This window comes from Rhea pennata, chromosome 5 (genome assembly GCF_028389875.1).
Source record: "Rhea pennata isolate bPtePen1 chromosome 5, bPtePen1.pri, whole genome shotgun sequence".
NCBI lineage: Eukaryota > Metazoa > Chordata > Aves > Rheiformes > Rheidae > Rhea > Rhea pennata.
The window spans coordinates 35407758-35428798 of NC_084667.1; the positions used below are offsets into that span (position 1 = coordinate 35407758).

General features: G+C 32.8%; 1 protein-coding gene across 1 annotated transcript in view; it reads left to right on the forward strand.

The window, feature by feature from the left end:
* The window catches only part of PDE3B (phosphodiesterase 3B), an 89827-nt gene that overhangs the window by 67369 nt on the left and 1417 nt on the right, over positions 1-21041 (forward strand). The window contains exons 5-15 of the mRNA XM_062577793.1: positions 2533-2639; positions 3837-4047; positions 4575-4648; positions 5138-5241; positions 6024-6158; positions 8324-8435; positions 11259-11372; positions 17405-17604; positions 18161-18364; positions 19223-19384; positions 20777-21020. Coding sequence (XP_062433777.1) covers positions 2533-2639; positions 3837-4047; positions 4575-4648; positions 5138-5241; positions 6024-6158; positions 8324-8435; positions 11259-11372; positions 17405-17604; positions 18161-18364; positions 19223-19384; positions 20777-21020 — 1667 coding nt within the window. The remainder of the gene's footprint in view (positions 1-2532; positions 2640-3836; positions 4048-4574; positions 4649-5137; positions 5242-6023; positions 6159-8323; positions 8436-11258; positions 11373-17404; positions 17605-18160; positions 18365-19222; positions 19385-20776; positions 21021-21041) is intronic.

A 21041-nucleotide genomic window follows, 5' to 3' on the forward strand; every position in this document is an offset into this window, starting at 1 on the left:
AATTGTGGCTTAGGTATAAAATATAATTTAAGCTATTAAATTGTAAATAAATTGTTATAGATAACTTTCTGTAGCTGTCACTGTCATGTCAGCAGCAGGATTCTGTTGTTCTCATGAAATCAGGCTGAATGTGTATCACAAATTCTTATTAGCCAATTATTACTGTAGTTTAAAGGTTGTATTTTTGTGCTGATATGGTTATTCAGTGTTTGAGTCTCCACTGTTACATCCAGTGGAAATTACGAGAGAACAGACCTTAAACTTGCAAACTGTGGGACTTCAGTTTGAGGTTTTTCACTTCTGGTGCAGACACTTTATAGGTTTATGAGAGAAGGAGGGTCTACAGACCAAAGACCCTGCTCAAACATACTTGATTAAAAGCAGCAGTGCAGAAAACACTCTCATTCTTAGTCAATTATTGTTAAATTATCCCTCAACCCTGGTGACTAGCCCTCATACCTGGTCACCCCCCAGGATGTCCCCTCCTCAGTCTCAGCATTGCACCAGTCCTGTTAACTCCCTCAGCTCCCCTCTCAGGAGACTAAGACCTCAACCCTTACAGACCTAGAATATTGGGTCCTTTCTTGCGGTTTACCTTCTTCCCTTCAGGGTTCTTGCCAAATCTTATACTGTCCCAGTCCCCTGGCATCTTCCAGTGATCATTCTTTTCAAGTTTCCTTTTACCTATAATATACTCTGATCATCTCAAAATTCCCTATGATCATTCACTTGCATTACAAATATGGCTGAGTGAGATAGTCAAAATGGCATACCTGTTCCTGCTGCCAAAAGTGGTAGTCCTTTACTCTAGAATGCATACCTGGCCCTTTTGTGCCATTGGCTTTGGTTTGTGAGTCAGCCCCTTAACTTGTCAGAATGTAATTCAGCAAAAGAAAATGCATAGTTTTTCCTGCAGTGGGGAGATGAGCCTGCTTGCTGAGGGACCGAACAAGTGTCAGAGGAGAAGCAGGGAGGAACACACAGATCGTAAAAACGGAGAGTGGAACCTCCATTCTCAGAACAGAAAACTGTTCCCTGGTAGGAAAGCTTGTCAAAGATCTTTTTTATTTAATTTTATTTATTTACATAAATGACTTCTTTTCAACTGAATCCTAGCTGAGTAGAGGAAGATAGGACATTACCTAGTGGTATAATAAATAAATATTGCTACAAAAACTGGTTTAATGTTCCAGAAGATTTTCTGTCTATCTGGACAGGTTTTAGATGCAATGCTAAAGAGCTTGTCTTTAATTACCTGCAAACTCCTGGTTTGGTTTGTCATTCAAGCATCAGTTTGAGGTGAACTGGCCTCACTTAATGCCAGTGTAGAATTTTTCTGTGTTTTAAATGAGTACATCCAAGTTAGGATAGCTAAAGAAAATGCAAGTAGAAAGATTTAGTTCATCAAAGTTGCTTAACGTGTGAATGTCAGACTTCCAAATAATACGTCCGTCTTTATTCTTTAGCTCACACATTTGAATTTAGCTAGCGTTTTTTATATTTGTATATTTAAGCAGATGATGGTAGGTCAAGTATTTATTGGTTTGATAGCCCGTGTTTGAAATCTGATTTTAAAAAGGTGAAATCTATGTGGATAAATACAGTTTTTTCCCCATACTTCATGTAAAAGTAATTATTTCATTTTAGTATTTCCCTTTCAAGTACATCTGCACAGTTATTTTTGGTTACATATCACATTTGTGTTTACAAAAAGAAATGAAATTTTGGAATGCAATTTCATGCCTGCAACAGCAGATGGCATAACTTAACAATTGAGGTAGCTACACTGTGGCTACTGAAGTATATTATAACTTCATTAATGTCAAAAATTATTTGAGTTTTGAGATAATAAATAAAATGGTTGATTAAACATGAAAGAATTATTTGAAAATAAAGCTATAGCTATGAAAGGTTGGTTAAATTGGAAATACCATAACAAGCTTTTAAGTGTTCTCAAACTTGTTAGAAAATAGTCTCTTCTGTTAAAACATAACTAGAGTATTTAATATTATCACTAAAGAATAAATTCATATAGTGCTGTGTAATACTTAGCAGTTGAAAAACAAAACTTCAGCAAAACACACAATTCAGCAAATTTTAATTACTTTCATTATCTTTAAAATCTGTCTTTCCATAACATTCCTTTAAAAACATTAACAAGAAATCGTTTAATGCTCTGTGAAAAGGTCTAGCTAGTAAATAAACAATTACTCAGATTACTCAGAAAGATACTGTATGCTTTCTAGGCAACATTCGGGAAAAGTAAAAGCTATTTTAGAAAGTGGAAACTATGGCAAGTAATATGAAGACATTTATTACATCTTTTTAGAACTGCATAGGGTCTGTTGCTTTCTATTCAATATAATTCACATATTGTCTAGCTCATCTTGAACTTGACTTCATTGTAGTGCTCTGTTTTTCTTGAATAGTGGTGGAACTATATAAGAACAATCTAGCTATTTTACAAGCATTTTATTTGACAAAAATGAAATAAAGACAGTGAAGAAAAATATTTTATTGTTTTATTTTTAGCCAAGGATCTAATTCAAATGGATCTTTTAGTGCAAACCTGCTGGCTGTACCAAAACAAAGATCATCTTCTATGACATTGACTCATCATATAGGTCCCAGACGAGTAGGTAAGATGTTGTAATTTGTATAGTTTAGTGGCAGGATGTCAAGACTGAAACATATGAAGATTTAATTCAAACTACTGACAATATGTCATGTATTAGAATTATTTCTTTTTATATAAATGTGACACTAATATAACATCAACATGTAGCACATATTTTAAAAGGATTTGATTATTTTAAATCAAAATTATAATTAACACTGTCGACTTTGTACAAATCTTAACTATCTTCCTCATCCTGTGTATCTGCAAAATGTTATATTCAGTGGCTGATACTTAATTAAAATTGCACTTACCATAACGTATGACCTTCTTAGTACTGCTGTTTTTTTGCATTGGAATGGTGTAATTTAGATGCACCTAAAATTTCTGATAGAAACCTGAGATAAGTATTTAATAACATTTTAGGAGAAGGAGTGAGAGTAAATTTTATTCTTACATTGTTGATGTTTAAAGATAGTAGAGATTATAATAAAAGTGCTGATATAATATGTATACTAGTTTTCAGAGGTTATCATTGATCTGTTCTCCTATATAGAGTGAAAATGGGCAAACTGACCTTTTTCTGACAGTTCTGCCTATCCATTTTAGCATAATTTAGGCAAATTATCACAATAATAACAAAAAGGCACATGACTGTCAAAAAGGCCAGGACCTGCCCACTTTAATCTGTTGCTTCAAAAATACAACAATATTGTATATATTATATATTGTAAATACAAAAATACAATTCAAAAATTACAACTTTTTAATTTTTTTAATGCCTCAAGCATATTTTTCTTCAATTGCAAAGCAATAAGCTAAAATATTTTTAAGTTAGTTATCAATGCTGAATTATTTTTTTATGAAATTTTCTGGAAATAATTGAAATCCTGAATCAAACAAAGAATGTGGGAAGTTTCAACTTAACTGGTTATGATGCCAAAGTTTTGTTTTTTTATTAAAAAAAAAAAAAAACACAACACCCTCCACATACACCTTTGAAAGACAGATGTTATAACATATTACATAGTCTGCCACTCAGATGTGTGGCCTGTACTGTGCTTCATATTTGTAGATTTCAAAATTTAGAATCGGTCTTGCTACTTAATATGTTTGACAGCATGAGATACATACAATATTTTGAAAAATTGCACATTGACCTATTAAAATATAAAGGTCTTAATGTAATCTGAACCAGATGTAATTTTTGTTTTGGAAGGTGTTTCTCCTGGCCTGAATCCTGTGGGTTCATCTGCTCATGGATCTGTCTCCAGTGGGTCCCTTGTCAGTTGGTCTCCTGTAGAATTTCCTGATACTGCTGATTTTCTTACAAAACCAAGCATTAATGTGCATAAGCCTTTGGGACACACATTTAATTCTCCAGATTTTCAGCAGGAAGTTAAAACACCTGCAGGTTTTATGTGTAACAGGTACTGTAAAGCTTCGGGTATAATTTTAGTAACTTCATATGTTTCAAATGAAAATACATAGTAACACCTGTATCTAATAGTATTGAAAATAAGGGATGTCATCTCCTCCTAATCTAACTGTTTTATCCAGGGACAGAATGCTTTATGTATGCCATTACTTTGAAATAGTTCAACCTTGATATGAAATGCAGCAGTCATTGTGGGGTAGCAATATTTTCTAGACCGTAGAGGAGGAAGACTTCCTGCTTAGGAATTTAATTCTTTCTATTTAAAAACTTACTAATTACTTCTACTGTATTAATTCGTGACAGTGAGTCTGGGGGAGGTGATGGATGATTGTTTTATAAGCACAGAGTAAACCCATATGTGCATAGTTCATGAGAAAATATCAAGGTCACTTTGCGTAAGAACCTTAAACTTAATTTAAAGAAAAGAAAGCAATTTGCAGATATTTTTCAGTTCACCACAGTGGTAGCAAAAGAAGAAAATTACTGAATGTTTTAACTATTTCTCACATATTCTGTAAGCTGTGGATGTCAGGTACTCAAGCCTGTTCCAACACCAGAATCAGAATCTGCAGAATACAAAAGCAGAAAACCAGGTAGGATTTCAAAATATGCAAATGTTTACTAAATTTTCTTAATAACCAATTATATTTTTTTTATTTCTACGTGATTTTTAAAATATTTTCAAATAATTTATGTATGTATAAATAAATATATAAAATCTTACAGTTTGCTATTTAGAATAAGTGAAATGATATGAAATATTGCCTGTTTCAGAATTAGAATTTTATAATAGTCTCCCACTCATGGCTTTATAGTCCCATACTCCATATGTCACACAAGTTCTCTACCACCTCTGTTAAACTAAATACTGAAAAAATAAGTACTAGTGATATTTTTAGCTTTCCTAAAACCTTAAATAGGTTTTTGTCTGACAGATTTTTCTTCTATGAACTTCCGTTGTTAAATTCTTAAGTAAAATGGTTTTGAAACAAACTGTTAATCTGTTGTATTTAGTTTAAGATTTGTTGTATTGCAGTAATTTACAAATTTTTGATAGTGTTTATAGACATATTTGCTTTAAGGTGAAATTGGAAACATCCATATTTCAAAAGAATCTTTCCACTGTACAAAGAAGAAACAAGAGGAAAGGAAGGAAAAGATTCAACAAACGCCAAACAGTAAACTTGTAAGCATGTAATTGCAAAAGTATCGGCAGTAATTGTAATCAATACAGTATTTCTTTATCATTTCTAATATACTGTAAAGAGGTCCCTGCATTGTGAAGAATTGTAATGTCTGAAGGAAAATGGTGCATTGTTAGAATTCAAAATTTCATTTAGTAATTGTCTACTTCTACCTTGCATAAATTTCACCAGCAAGTGAAAAGACAGCAATTTGTATTAAATTTTTGTTAAGTAAAATTAATTTGTGCACATTTAATGTGTTTAAGTATGCTCAAACACCAATTGGCTAGTATTTTCTCTTGGAAGTTTACCAAAAAATGTGGCAGATTCAGTGAGACTGTCAACTGAATGTTCATACGATGCACTATGTTGAAAGTAAGGGAAGACAAATTGTGTAATAAGCTATACGAACATTTTGGGTTTAGGTATCACTTTTTTTTAAAGCTATTTCAACTAATGAACTGTCAGAGCACAGTAAATAAGTTTTGTTAGCCTGCACAAAATTTTGCTTTGCTCTATTAACTTTGTTTTAAAAAGGGAAAGAGTGAAAATCTGGCACCATCTGCAGAAAGCCTGGAATCTGCTGCCCAAGAGTGTGAAAAGTTCAACTTCTAACTGTGCTATTTGTATCATTGATTTAGGAATTTCTTATAGCCACAATTACAGCAGCATACAGTAAATTCAATAATATTTTGTCATTTTCGTAGTTTTTTTGGTCAATGTAATTCAGAGATTAGTTTTTACACTTACTTTAGAGATGTTAAAGTGTCTTACTCTCATACAGATGGAGTGGGATCCTTCATTAGAAATGATGTTAATAGAACATGATTCACTAATGGAGAAGATGAGCAATTGGAATTTCCAAATTTTTGACCTTGTGCAAAAATTGGGAGACCAGTCTGGAAGGATCCTTAGCCAGGTTTGTTGATATCTTCTGTTGTATGAGGGAGGCTGTACAAAGGTGTCATGCTTATATACTTTATTTAAACTCTACAGAAGTTTGGCAGTCAAGTCTATATTAATGTTAGCTTGAAAAGTAGAAATACCATTCCTCGTGTATTCCATCTCATTGTAAACCATGAAAAATATCTTGTTTATAAACAACTTGCACTAAATCCTCTGCATTTTATTCTCCCTGTCAAGTGGATTAGACTCATTCTTACTGGAATAGGTTTTGTAATAATGTTCCATTTCCTATGAAAAATTGTCTCCTGCTTTTAGAATTGCTACCTTGTTCATCATATATTTCAGTAAAATATTCCTTCCAGAGCTACACCTGTGAGGGAAGAGAAGTGATCTTTTAGGCAGCCTCTTGATTTTACAAACAATTTTTTCCCCCATGCTGCTTTCTGCATGTAGTATTCCTTTTATCTCTTTCTGACTTACTACAAAGCTCTCTTTGGTGATCCTGTCTGCTGTCCTCCAGCATCTCCCACCCATCAATGCTCTCGGGAAGTTTCTACCTCTTTCCTTGCACTGGATCTAACAATCATAGGTCTATAGTATGAATTAGATTAGATTCTGGTCTCATGACAAAATATTTTTCTTGCTAGAAATTTAGTTTTGTGTCCAGAATTAGAACACATTGCTGCCAGTTCAAGGGAGATGAGAGCAAAAAACAGTTGCACTCAAAAAAAAAAAAAAAATAAAAGAGAAAGAAAGAAAATAGAAACACTCAAGTGCAGGGCAAAATGTAGACCTGTGCCTGTCATGAAGAGAAGAAAAAGAAATGCAGGTAATTTCATTTTTGTCATCATTTTTGTCATTGGACACTGGTTCCCACCCACTGCCCACTCATAATACAAGATATTCTGGGTATTGTTTTAAATGTTCAGTTAGTCTTGTTTGCCCATAAGCTGACAATATTTTGTCACAGTTCTTTGATTCCTAAGTAAATCTTGTCTGTTCATTCCAGGTCTTTTGTCACCTCTGTTGCTGACTGTTAGTGCAGTTCAGGATGCCACAATCCATTTTTGAGAGGTGTTTCTGCAGTTGTGTACTAGTGCTCTATGACCTATATTAGCTTGCATTTAGTAGGTGTGCAATCTAGGGAATAGTGCAAACCTGTAAGAGCCTAAATGTGCAGGTTTCTACTTATCTCTACCAGCACAGTTCTTCCTAATGTTCTCCTCTTCCTCCCCCTGTCCTTTTATCTATTATACTTAAGGCATCTGATACATATCTCAGTTAAAAGCTGAAGAAAAAGTATATTTCACCATTATCCACTGTATGCACTCAGAAGGGAACATTTTTATTTCTGGCTCTCAAATTGTGTAAAGGGAATGACCAGGACAGGTGGAAGGAAGAATGTCCCTTCGTTTTGTTCTTGTGAACCTTTGAGACTTCCTGTACTTCAGAACATATTCTTTCTCTCAAGTGTGAGAAAAAGATGACAAAATGAGAAACGATGTCTTGTTTTGAAGGGCTTTCTTAATTTTTGCAATCTTTTTTGTTTAGTTTTTGGGAGATTTTTTATTTAAGGTCTTTTTGCAGTCACTAAGTTCACTTGCAAACCAAAATATGTTTGCTCAGTATCTGCACATGTATGGTCTGCATACATTTTGAAAATGATTTGCCAATTAGCTTTATTAAAGGTTAAGATAAGTAATAGTGAATAAAATATTGTATTTCTTTATCGACATCTGAAAAATAGACAGAAAATTCATTTTTCTTTAGTTTCTGTGGTAGGGTAATCTGAATTTTGAATAATATAAATAAGAATTTAGATTTCTTTTTAGATCAATAATGGAACAAAGCATGAATTCTCTAACATATTAAGAAAAAGTTTTGGAGAATATTATTAAAACCTATGTACAACTCGTTACTTTTATCAGTAGAGAAATAAAAACTTTATTATTCTGTATTTGAGAGAATAATAAAAAATAATGATGTTTTTAACACCAAAAATTTAACCTTATATGTGTATGATATTAGCTTTCAAGTAATCTTTAATGAAATTTCAGTAATTTCCAGCTATATTAGCAAGCAAAATTTTAAAAACAGAAATATTTTTAAAGTTGAAAAGGAGAGTAGGCTTAGATGTTGTGACTTTCCAGACTAAAGTTCATTTTAATATGTATTTAGGTAACTTATACCTTGTTTCAAGATACTGGTTTGTTTGAAATTTTCAAAATCCCAACTCAAGAATTCATGAATTACTTCTGTGCACTTGAAAATGGCTACCGAGATATTCCCTGTAAGTAACGTCCAATTAAATATTTTTTCTTTTATACTAGTATATGTCTTTTAGTATGTGTTTTAGTTTAATGTTTAATATGGATGTAGATGATATTTGAGCTTAAATATATTTTAAATTCATATATTTTTCAGGATTTTGAAAAGATTTGATGTACTACAGAAAAATTGATGGACACAAAAACTTAACTATTCATTCAAATTCTGTAAGATTATGTTGAACCTATACATTAACAAATTAAGTCAAGCCTACTGAAGTCAATGGGAGAATATTTGTTGATTTAACAGAATTTTGGATTAGGTCTCTGATAAAATAATAGGAAAATAAGAATTTTGGCAGTAATAATTCATCTTTCTGTTTAGGGCAGACAGATTTATTAGGGAAAAAAAAAAGAGAAGAGAAAAAAAAGACAACTCAGATGTTTGTGCCAAGCCAGGGTCCTATAGGTGCCAGATCACTCGCAGTGTTAGCAGCTCACCATCACTGACTTAAAAAAGATCACTTAAATCATTCCTGACTCTCAGATATGATGAAGTATGCCTAGCAGATGTTTGATATTTATCAAACTTGTTTCTTGAAAGCATTCAGTGTTATAACCTCTACTCCCAATTTAAATTCATTTTTTCCATTATATTCAATCCAAGTTTCCCTTACAGAATATTTGCCCTTTTAGATTTTTTTTTTCTTTCCATCTTCTGTGATGGATAGACAGAACAGTTGTCCAAACTTTTTAATGAATTTTCTTCTATTTTGAAGTTTTCTTGATGTTTCTGCAAAGTCCTTCTTTCTAAATGAATCATTTCTTTTAATTTTTCTTCATAAGTAGTTGTGTTTTATACTTAGCATTTTTCCATTTCTTCTCTGGCTTTACCGTATTCACAAATGCCAGAATAATTACTTTCAGGTTTGCACGCTTGACATCTTTTAATAGCATACCTAGTTTTATAGTCTGTCTGTGATCCATCTCCCTAATCCTTTCTGCGGCATACTATTTCTTGGTCAGTTATTATCCAGTTTGTATTCATTTGTTTGATGTCCCCAAGAGCAGCACTTTTCTGCTGTCTTTATTGACTGTTCTGTAGTTGAATTTGGATTGTTCCAAATCAGTAAGATCTTTCGTATATTACTTCTGTCTTTCAAAATATATTTACTACTAGTCAATTAAATTCTTTTTTTTCTAACTGTTTCATAGATGGATAAACTTTCTTTCACACCCCACTTATCTGTAAGTAAATATCTCTCACTTGTAAAAATTCCCATTCAAAGCTTTTTCAGAAGAGACATGAAATTCCCATTCTGTGCAAATCAAGACCAGCATCCTGGCTAGTGTCTTATAGACTCAGAATTCTCCTTGGGGTAAACCTGTAGTAGTTGATTTCATATTTTCAACACATTACCATTTTACTTTTTTGGAGCTCAATAACAAGACAACAAACAGAAAATGAATAATCCCCTCACTGCCTGCCTGCCTCCCTCATGCACATATCATTTTCTTCCTGCTTCTGGTATGGATAACTGCTTAATTTGTCCAAATATCAGAATTTTTTCACCCACTAGCAACACACAAGATTTTGAAGGTTGGATTCTACACATACTGAAAACTCAATATATATGAACAGTTGGCTTACATTGAAAACAAACAAAAAAAGAAAAAAGTTTGGGCAGATTTGTGTGGAATTTATTCATGAAAGCATTCTATGCCAATCCACCCATATTCAAATATGCTGACCAATAAAGCAAACTAGTTTTAACTTAACCACTCTATTAATGAGTTTTTCAGCACAAGAGAAGACTTCATAAAAGTAAAGAATTTTCCTATGCATACTTGACAAATGATTAAACTTACTGTCTCTGCTGGGATGCTTTGGTCTTCCCAGCCTTATTCTCATTCCAATTAATTTTTAATATGTGAAGTCCTAATGAGGTTGGTCATTCTTGTATGGCACAAACATATGCATCTTTTCACACTCAATTTTTATTGTTTCATATGGACTTTCAATTTCTGTATGCATGCTTATGTCTCACAAAAGTTTATTTTGTTTCTAAGGAAAAATGCTTACAATATTATTCCATTAGATCCTGTTAGAAATATAGTTTTAACTGTTTTTATTTTAACTCTTTTGGATTATATATGGACAAGTTCAATTAACTTGGAATTCTTACTAATTTGGAAATAACTTACTAATCATTTTACTGATTTTTCTATACTATTTGTTGCTCTGGTATTTCTACAGAAACAGAGCACTCAAAACCAGATAATTACATGTTAAATAAATTAGAGCAAGAAGCATGATTTTTAGATGAATAAAGTTAACTTCATGTGAAGTACAGTATAAACCACAAAGTCAAACTGATATGTTAGTTCTATTGTTTCTGTCTGTCTTTTGCTTCATTTTTCTGGTCCTGTTTCTCTACACCATTAATATAAGTCAAACATAGACCATAGTTTTGATATTTTATGATTTACTACATTTTAACATTAACTTTCTTGTTTTAAAAGATACATATACAATTAATATGCATGTGTGTTAGATGACATTTCCTTGTGGAAATACTTAACAATTTTCTTAGCAAGTTTTACAAAACAAATATGAAAAAAGAAAGGATAAGAGTTATATAATCTCAAATAAAATGTCATAAGAGGCAAAAGGCAAATCTGAAGTATTATGTTTGGGCCAAATTTGAAAAATATTGCAAGTATAAGTATTTTTTTAAGGAAAAAAAATATAAAAGTTTACTATAGAATTGATTAAGGAATTTAAATACAAAATCTGGAGCAAAAGAGTGTAAAGAAAGTAACTCATGTATTTTGATTATTTTCAGATCACAATCGTATACATGCTACAGATGTTCTTCATGCAGTATGGTATCTAACAACACGGCCTATTCCTGGATTTCAGCAAATTCATAATAAGCATATAATAGAAAGTAATGTGGGTATGTATCCACATAGGTTATTCTTTTTCTTGTAAGAATATTTTAATGAAACTACACTAGGTAAAATGAATGGATTGAAAATTACTCAGGAAAAAAACCTCCCATTATTTGTATCATTCAAATATTTTTAATATTTTAAAATAAGACAGTGAGAGATAAGACAGTATTAGCACACACCATTCATAAGTATCAGTTGATTTTAAAATAATTATTAGATGAATAATTGTGGTAGTGCATGGTTTATTAGCCAGGGATATTGTTTCACTTAAGTTTTATTTGCTGAGTGAAGCCTTTGTATACTAGTAAAGTCAGCATGTTTTCAGCATTTGAAATACATTAGACTAATATTTCTTAATTTAATTAAGGAATTAAATCACCCAAAGTAAAGTATTTCACTTAACTCAAGTTTGACTTAATGGTTTTAGTGTAAAAATGAGTATCTGAGAATCCTATATTAGAAATTACATATAGACATTCAGGTATTGATGCAATTACTCTACCAATTACAACTGAAAAATATAATCCCTAAAAAAGAAATAAAAGACTATTTAAATTCAAAACTTGAATGATTTTACTTCTGTTTCAATTTACTTTTGTGTTGTCTGTGACTTTATGGAATTAATTCTTCGTAGTTTTTACATACATATTTGTATATATGTATGTATATATATGTATATGTTATATGTAAAATACACTTCTAAATATAAACTAAATATAAACTTTTATGCTAAAATAATTTAAAAAAACAGTGGGTGAAATTCAGCACTCTTGAACTCTGACATTGTTTCATCTATACAGAAAGAAAGACAAGATGCAAGTCATGGGGCTTTTAGAAAGCTGTAATTTTTTTGAAGTAGTTTGGGAACTGTGTAGTGTATCATACCATATATGTTATTTCTTCCGTAATATTTTTCTTCCTAATTTCTTTTCACCTCTCCTACTGCCTTTCTCTTTTTTTCTCCAAGTTTATTGACATTCACTGGTTATAGGCTGTTGCATTTTCTTCTTATGAGAATTAAGAGGGATGGTGCTGGAGACTTACTGGTGGAATTAAAAATGATAAAAATCCCTTTTTTCTTCTTCGCGCTCTCAAAAGTAAAATTAAAAATAAAAAATTATAGTCTTATTGCTTTGAAGCTTTTCCAGTGTCAAAGTTAGTATGATTTTTAATCCTCCTTGAATTTAGCAAGGCAAAAGAGCCCCTTTTTATTAAGCAGCGATGAAATGCATACTATTGCATTTTTTTAAAAGTGGTGGTTTTACCCAGAGAAAAGAGAATAACAATATTGTCTCTCTCCTTATCTTGAAAATATTTTCAACTAATGGAGTCGGTTCCTTTTGCAGTATTGTCCACTGAGCTTTGTCTATAGGTCTGCAATTTCAAGAAGTAGCAGATTATAGGCATACTAAGGAAGACACCGATTCATCCTTTCTCGGTCTTGTTGAGGTTAGAGTGAAGCTAACGTGTTCTTTTTGGTGCTGTCGTTTTAAGAAGGGAATGAAATTCCAAGTCTGCATAACAGCTGGAGGACTTTAGCAACATGACAGTAAGGGGAAGGCAAAGCAGAAGTGACAGAGACAATAAAGGTAATAAGTAACCATTGGTATTTCTGTGGATTTTCTAAAGTCTATAGTTTGGACTCCGAGACATATCTTTTTGCTGGTCTCCCTCCTTCTCTGCCTTCACTCCTATGGAACGCATACGTACCAGTACATTTCAGTAATTAAAAGCTTAGATTATTATGGTTGCTTTCTTACCTTAATGACAGCTGCTGCAATCAGATATCAAGAGACAAGACTGGATGGCCAAACAACGTTGCCTTATTCCACTAGATTGCCTCCTCTGCTTACTGAAACATTTCTCTGAACCAGACATTTTCGGCACATGTGATCTGTAACTGCAAAAAGAGGAGTTCTTGCTTTTTGTGGCTTCTGAGGCACTGTATGGTTTCAAGTACCAAAGCAAATCTCTTCTTCCTTCTCCTCTCAGATGAGGGCAATAAGTATGGATACAGTACTCTTACAGGGACATGCAATATGTCATGTTAGTGTTGGAATTAGTATGTGGCAGAATCATCTTAATCTGTGATCTCACTTACTGCTTTTATCTTCTTATTCTACAGATATCAATTTTGGATGGTTCTTGTTCCCCAACAACTAAAGTTCAGTAACACTTTACAGAAGAGATAAGCTGTTCTGGCCCTTATTATGCAACTCTTACTGTGACTAGGACTGTTCTGCTGTGGGAGAGTCCTGATCATTCTAGATGGCAGAAAAGTTTGCCTCAGTTTATGATGATGATCAGCAGTCACTTCGGGAACTGCTGAAGTGGGTAATAATATCTTTGTACACTTCTTGAGTGAGGAAATTGTGTGTGATTATCTATTGGTTGACAACTTCTGCATGCCACCCCTGCCTTTGGTGTCATGGCCCATAAATTAAGTCATTCTGGAAGCTACTAAATTTGTTGCTCAAGTCTCTCCTCTTATAGTAGGTAGAACTTTTAATCTGTGCTTTGACAGGTCAAGCATACCTAGGATGTGGTTTTGGAATACAGCATAAAGCCTCAGTGTCTTAATGTTATGTCATCCTTGTTGCATAGCTCAAGTATCAAATGACATAAAAGTTTCTTTAAGGCTCTTTGAGCCTCTTCTGCTCAATACATGTGAATATCCTACATTGCTCTAAATATTGGTGGATAATTCTCTGATTCTTGAACATTTTTCATCTCTGCATGTTAGAAGGAATCTCTTCAATTCTAAAATCTTTTTACAGTGGCCAAAAGTAGCACCTTTTCCACCTTTCTCAGTTATTTTTAGATGCCATGCATATTGAATAATGTCATTCAACTCTATCTCCTCCAATTAGCAAGTATTCTTTGAGCAGCAGTCCTGAAGGAAGGCCAAGCACTATGGTCTACTTTCTGCTCCCTATTCCATTTCTTGTGTCTGTCTTTTTTCTCTTTTTTCTTTTCTTTTTCTTTTCTTTTTTTATTTGCCCTCTACTTTGCAGTCAGATACACAGAATGGTAAAAACAAAATACCTGGATATCAGACTTGAGACCAGCTTGCTTCTCCACTCTACTGTGAGCGTTTCTCTTCCCTGTCCTTCCTCCCTACCTTGGTTTTCTTTTCAGGGAATCTTCTCACAGGAGTCTGCCCAAACAAGTTTTTATTGGGAACTATTGGCCCACTGTAGAGACATTTCCAGTGTAGTATAGGTGCAAGGGATTTTACAGTGGATTTTATGCCAGAGAGTAGGAGAACGATCACACAGCCTGAAACTACAGTTGAACTATGGTTGAACATGTTGGTGTGATTTCAGCCAGTTACCTCTACCAGTACAATCATTCCATTTGATCTTTCTACTTCACCAAGAGCTTTTTGTAAGATATTAGCAGTTGTGTCAACCCCTCTTAGGTGAGTAAGGTATTATGGGGGAAAAAAAAGGCAGTTAGTTGAGAAGGAGATGTATCAGATTGCTCTTTGATCCTTGAGAAGAGTAACTTTCAAATGAAACAACCAGAATTTATAACTTACCCTTTTAGCTGTTAGAATTTATATTGGTGATCCTGGTTTCAGTGTCACTAGAGTCACAAGATCACTTGTCAGACCTTAAGTCTGACTTCCTTTCTGGATTACTGAATCTTTTTCTTGTTGGTGCTAGACATCTCACCCTTTCTGTCTAGTCCAGGGTTGCAAAGTTTTTATCAGTTGTAGTAGTTTTGATACTTTATATTTTCAAAATCACCTAATCAACAGCACTGTGTTTTTTGCATGCTGATATAAGCACACTAAATATATGACTTTTTTTTAAAAAGTGACAATAGCAGTAACTTGATGTCAATATATGAAAAATTATTAGAGGTGGAAAGTAAAACCATTTAAACAGTTTTAAAAGAGGAAATATCAGCAATATTCTTATTTACTGTGTAGTGTGCATTCATACAATTATTATGCTGCTAAAAAATAGGCTAAGTTCCAAGGGAGAGAAAGTTATATTCAGTATACTGTGAGTTCTTTTTAAGATTATTGGAAAAAAGTATCAAAATTATATTTTAGTGTTCTTAAATGATTGCAGTTAATGACTGATGTTAATGGTTGTCAAAACACATAGTATTTAGAAAATATTGAAGAAATCTATTCAAATAGCAGTTTTCCTTATTGTTTTGCTCTCTATGCATGAAATATTGACAAAACAAATTTGATATTTTGTCCTAGAGGACAATTCTTTAGATGTGTTGTCAGCAAATTGCTGAGTTCGGACCAGAATCTGAAACTTTTAATAATTTTAGATACATATTCAGCAGATGGATATGACTTGTGTTATGGTGTAGCACTGCTTTATTTACATCTCATATTTCAATTTTAAAAATGTTCTTTTCATGTTGTAATAGATTTTTGTGTGTAATTTTTGTACATAAGCTCTAGACTGTATATTTAAAGTTTTTATTTATCTTAAATTTGTTTTTACTACTTATGTATGAAAAGCAGACTTATAGGATAATGATCACAAAATTATAGTTTCAGTATTGTTGAGATTTAAGGAGATTGGCTCCAAATCGAGGAGTGTTGTTTTTTTTTTTTAAGATGCTGCTTTTTGGATTGGGGGATCTCTTCCTATCCACTCTAAAAGTGGATGTGGATGTTGCAGTTCTCTGTGCTTTTACCTTCTACCACAAAAGCACTTCCAGAACATACAAGAGATGATGTACTCTTTGTTATAAGTACTAATTGAAAGACTGTAAGCTCCTTCCATAAATAGTTTTTATTCTGTACTGACATGTTTCTTATGTAGAAGTTTCCACCTTACTGTTGCCAAACTCCTGTTAAATGAACAAATATTTAGTAGCCTTTTTGTTGTTGAAAAAAATCTGTAGTATCTTTTGATCTAACAGTTGTAAGCTTGGTTTTGATAGCAGTCTTTGCATTAGCTGGTTTAATAACATTTTGCCCTTAGAATTAAACTCCTTTTGGGGAAAGATTTATTATTGTGATTTTCAACATTTTATCCCCTCAAACATACTGTTTATAGAAGAGAGCTCATGCTAAATGAAACATACATTTATAAAGGCGAAGTAAAAGAAACATTTGCAAAAATACTAAATTACCTCCTGAACATATCTTGCAGTATGAAGCATTTCTAATAATTACTTTCCCGTACACACAGTGTTTCCTGTATATGATTTGAGCACATAAGTATCAGAGTGTTATCACAGATGATGCAATTGGTATAGCCACATTCCTTTTTGGTCACTTGTAATTTGTTCTGTATGGAAAAGTATAGCTTCTACCGTAAGATTTACCAAATTGCAGCTGTTGATACTGAGACAACACTAGTGCCCTAAAGCTATGTATAGTGTGTAAATACAGAGATCTCTAATATTTTGATACTGTTTTCATAAGCATCTAATTACCATCTTCTAAAATTACATGGCAAGAAGAGTGAGTTTTGGCTGTGGTGAATTAAAAACTTTCTGATTATGCTCCCAACTTTTCTGAAAATCTGCTTTATTTGCTATGTGAATGATAGCTATCTCTTAGCATTGTAATGTGAGATCTTGTCTCATAAAAAGGTAACTGAGGTATATTTTATATACATATATATATATATATAGGTAAATAATTGGTTTTATAAAAGGAGTGTACTGCTTTCCAGCTTAGTGACACGATTTAAAGACTCCAGGATGTTCTGTAGGAAATTTTCTGCCCTCCTTGTGTTACATCATGAAACAACCAGAGCTTGTTATATTTTTGCAGTGCATCTACCCTTTTTGAAAACCTGGGTGGTCATGGTGAATTTATTACTTTTTAGCATTATCAACTTTTCTTCTAAATTGCTGGTTTAAGTATAAGCAATAGTATGACTTTTTTAAAAGAATGTCTTTGAAAATGAGTAGCTTCACCACTACAATGGTAACTATATTAAGATTATGTTGGCAATAGTATCTAGCTGAGTCATTTTAAATATGTTTAAAATATAAATGAAAGAAATGTTTTATATATCTTTTTTTTTACTTCCAATTTTCTTAGATGAAGCTAGTAGTATTTCCCCAGTTCGAGTCAGCTATGTTTCTTCAAAAAGCTGCTCTATTGCTGATGACAGCTATGGGTGCCTGACATCAAGCATTCCTGCCTTGGAATTGATGGCTTTATACGTAGCAGCTGCCATGCATGATTATGATCACCCTGGTCGTACAAATGCTTTTCTAGTGGCTACAAATGCACCTCAGGTAAGAAATTCTGTTAACCAGAAAATTGTCTCTATCTAAAATCAGATTTCTTCTGATATCCCTGCTGTTGCTTGCTTAGGGAACATTTGCCCAATTTAAGACATGGGGAAAGTAATTTGTATTTACTTGTATAACACTTTTTGTCCTGATAAATTCTGAAGTGTTTTGTGTGTATTGGTTGTAGAAATAATTTTCAGTTTACAAAATTGAAAACAATAATGTAAATCAATGCTGTTAAATGATTATTTTATGGAGAGCTGGCTCTAGGACTATCTAAATGGCTAATGTATGGATATTTTACAAGAAATTACGTTTAAGAAAAAAAACACTTGCTACTTTTTTCTTTTTTAAGACTATTTCCTTCTCTTATGTACCATTTTTGGTCATTTTTGGTTCATTGTAGCCCTTAAAATGAGAAGACGAAACATCATTGCTGGTGTAGTTTCATTAAAATAAATAAATAAAAGTCATATTACTGACTAGCTGTTATGCTTCGGAATATTTAATTACAGTTTTAAAGCTTAACTCTGACATTTATGATTCTTTCCTTTTGTAGGCTGTTCTCTACAATGACAGATCAGTCTTAGAAAATCATCATGCTGCTTCTGCCTGGAATCTTTTCTTATCACGACCAGAATACAACTTTTTATCAAATCTTAATCATGTAGAATTCAAGCGATTCCGTTTTCTAGTGATTGAAGCAATCCTTGCCACAGATCTCAAGAAGCATTTTGATTTTCTTGCTGAATTTAATGCCAAGGTTTGTTATATTTTAGCTTCTGCACGGAGTTGGTCATAATATATTGACATTAGTATTGCTACTCAGTGGTTGTTGTAACTTGCATTTGAAGTTTTACGTTATTTGAATTTACATTAACTGATCCCCCCCAAAACCCACAAGTAGAGTATTTTATTTGTGCAAGGTAATTAAACTACTTAATGTATTCTAAAGTACTAGCATAGATTTTGATCCTGATTCTCAGTGCCTTTTATTTTAACATAGTTAATTTTTTGAAAAAGTCTTCAAAAATATTTGTGGTCCTACTTTTATCAGTTGAATTCAGTTGCCGAAACATAAATAATCTCATGGGGCTGGCAGATACGACGCAGGATATACAGGAGACTTTCTTCTGAAGCAGCAGCTGAGCCAGACCAGCCACTACGGCATTACATCATAACAGAATTTTGGCCTAAATATTTAAAAAATGTACAAATGCAGGGTATTCTAACCTTTAAAACTTGGCAATAAGTATGAAAACCATTGTAACTGAGAAGTAGTATTTAAAGATTCAAATGAGATGTACCTTTTTGTTCATAAGCTAGTGCAGTATTTATGCACAGGAAACTGTAGTATATACTTCTGTATAGAGGGGAAAGTTGCTCATTTCCTTTTCTATAAATGTCAGTTTCCTTAGATCTTTAAAAATTGCAATGAGATTATCTGACCTTGATAATATATCACATTGCCATACTCTGAAAGATAGAAAATGGCTTTTTGAATTATATAAAGCAGCAAATTATATGAAAAAATAATGCAATGTCTGTTGTGCAAAGCCTGAAAAAAAAACTTTGATGAATAGCTTTAATAATTTTTTTTAAATATATGTGCTCAAACCAGGCCAATGATATCAACAGTCATGGTATAGAATGGAGCAATGAAAATGATCGCCTACTGGTCTGTCAAATATGCATCAAACTGGCAGATATTAATGGTCCAGCAAAAGTTAGAGCGCTGCATCTGAAATGGACAGAAGGCATTGTCAATGAATTTTATGAGCAGGTAGGTATGAAGTGTAGTTTGCTCTTGTTTTTCTTATTGAAAGGCAGATGATCAATTCTTTCCATGACCAAATGTGTAACTAAATATTTCAGTTTTATTCCTTCTGTTTTATCTTCAGGTAAAGCATTTCTGTCTTCTTTTACTGAATACTGACAAGTTATTTTTTTACAGGTATCATGCTAACAGTCCTTTACTCCCTGTTAGCTGTGTTAGAAGTTTGAAAAAAAATCTCACTACCAAGGTTGTTCATTTTTCAGATATTAGTTTATTTTTTTTCTTCCCTGCTTGAGATAATACTGGTAAAGAAAAACAACTCCTACTTTGGGAAGATAGATTCACTAGAATCTTTCTAGGTCAAAGAATGTATATGGAAACCACAAGACTGGGAACATATACTTAACTAACTCTTAGTGCAAAGGGTATATCAAATTTTCAAAAATAAATTTTAAAAATACATTCAAATGTAAAAAAGATTTTACAGTAGAACTTTGATAAATAATCCTCTCCGTCATCATTAATGCAAAAAAAAAAAAAAAAAAAAAAAATCTGAAGAATTGTTGTCCTTCTTTACATCTACAATATCTGTAATATATTCCAGAACATTTTTACTATCTGGCTTATTTTTGTGTGTTTGATCAAATTTCTGAGGAGCTAACTGCTTGAGGCAACGAGGGACTGAAAAATGTTTTTAAACTTAGCAAACACAGGCAAACTACAAAAATGCTTGGGAGATTTAAACAGGAGAAATAATCTGAAGTGCAAGCTCTTAGTATTCTAAGTGGTTCCTTTAGGCAAAGCTTGTTCATAAAACAGTATAGGTCCCACAGAAGTGTCAGGAGAAGTATTTATAGCTCAGAAATGTGTATTAGCTACTGTCCAAATTACTGTTCTCCAGTTTATAAAATAAAAATAATTAATTTATTCTAGATGTTAAGATTCCTTAAGATTAAGATTCCTTTCCTTCTACCCCATGCTTTTGGGAGAAGCTATTTACCACCATGCCTTATTCTAGCTGATTACTTTCACACTTGGTTCATTGACTTGACAACTGAAGTAAAATCTCCGCTTACCCTGAAGCTATCCTGTAAAGGCAGAGGAGTAGCAGCCCCAGTAAAACTAGATCTCAGTGCATAAGGGTATCTTACAGCAAAGCTGAAGAAAGAACTATGAGCTGAGCAAGACTGACACATAAAGTGTCTCTTACAAAATTGTCTTATTTGCATCTTCATTTGTTTCATCTATACTATTATTGCCTCTGTTAAAAAGATATAATCTATGTGATATTAATGTGGTCTTCTAAATTAAATTAATTTAAATTTAATTTAATTTCTAAATTAAATTTTAAAGTTAATATTGTGGGAGGTTCTGTATTTTATTTTTTCCCTGTTGCAGGGGGATGAAGAAGCAAGTCTTGGATTGCCTATAAGTCCCTTCATGGATCGTTCTTCTCCACAACTTGCAAAACTGCAAGAATCCTTCATTACTCACATAGTTGGCCCCCTTTGTAATTCTTACAATGCAGCTGGGTTGCTTCCAGGCCAATGGGTCGATGAAGAGGATGATCCTGGAAGTGCTGAGGATGATGATGGACCACAGCCAGAGAGTGATGATGAAGAAATGGAAGATCTCATTTTAAGTAAGAGTCTATTTTTAAGTT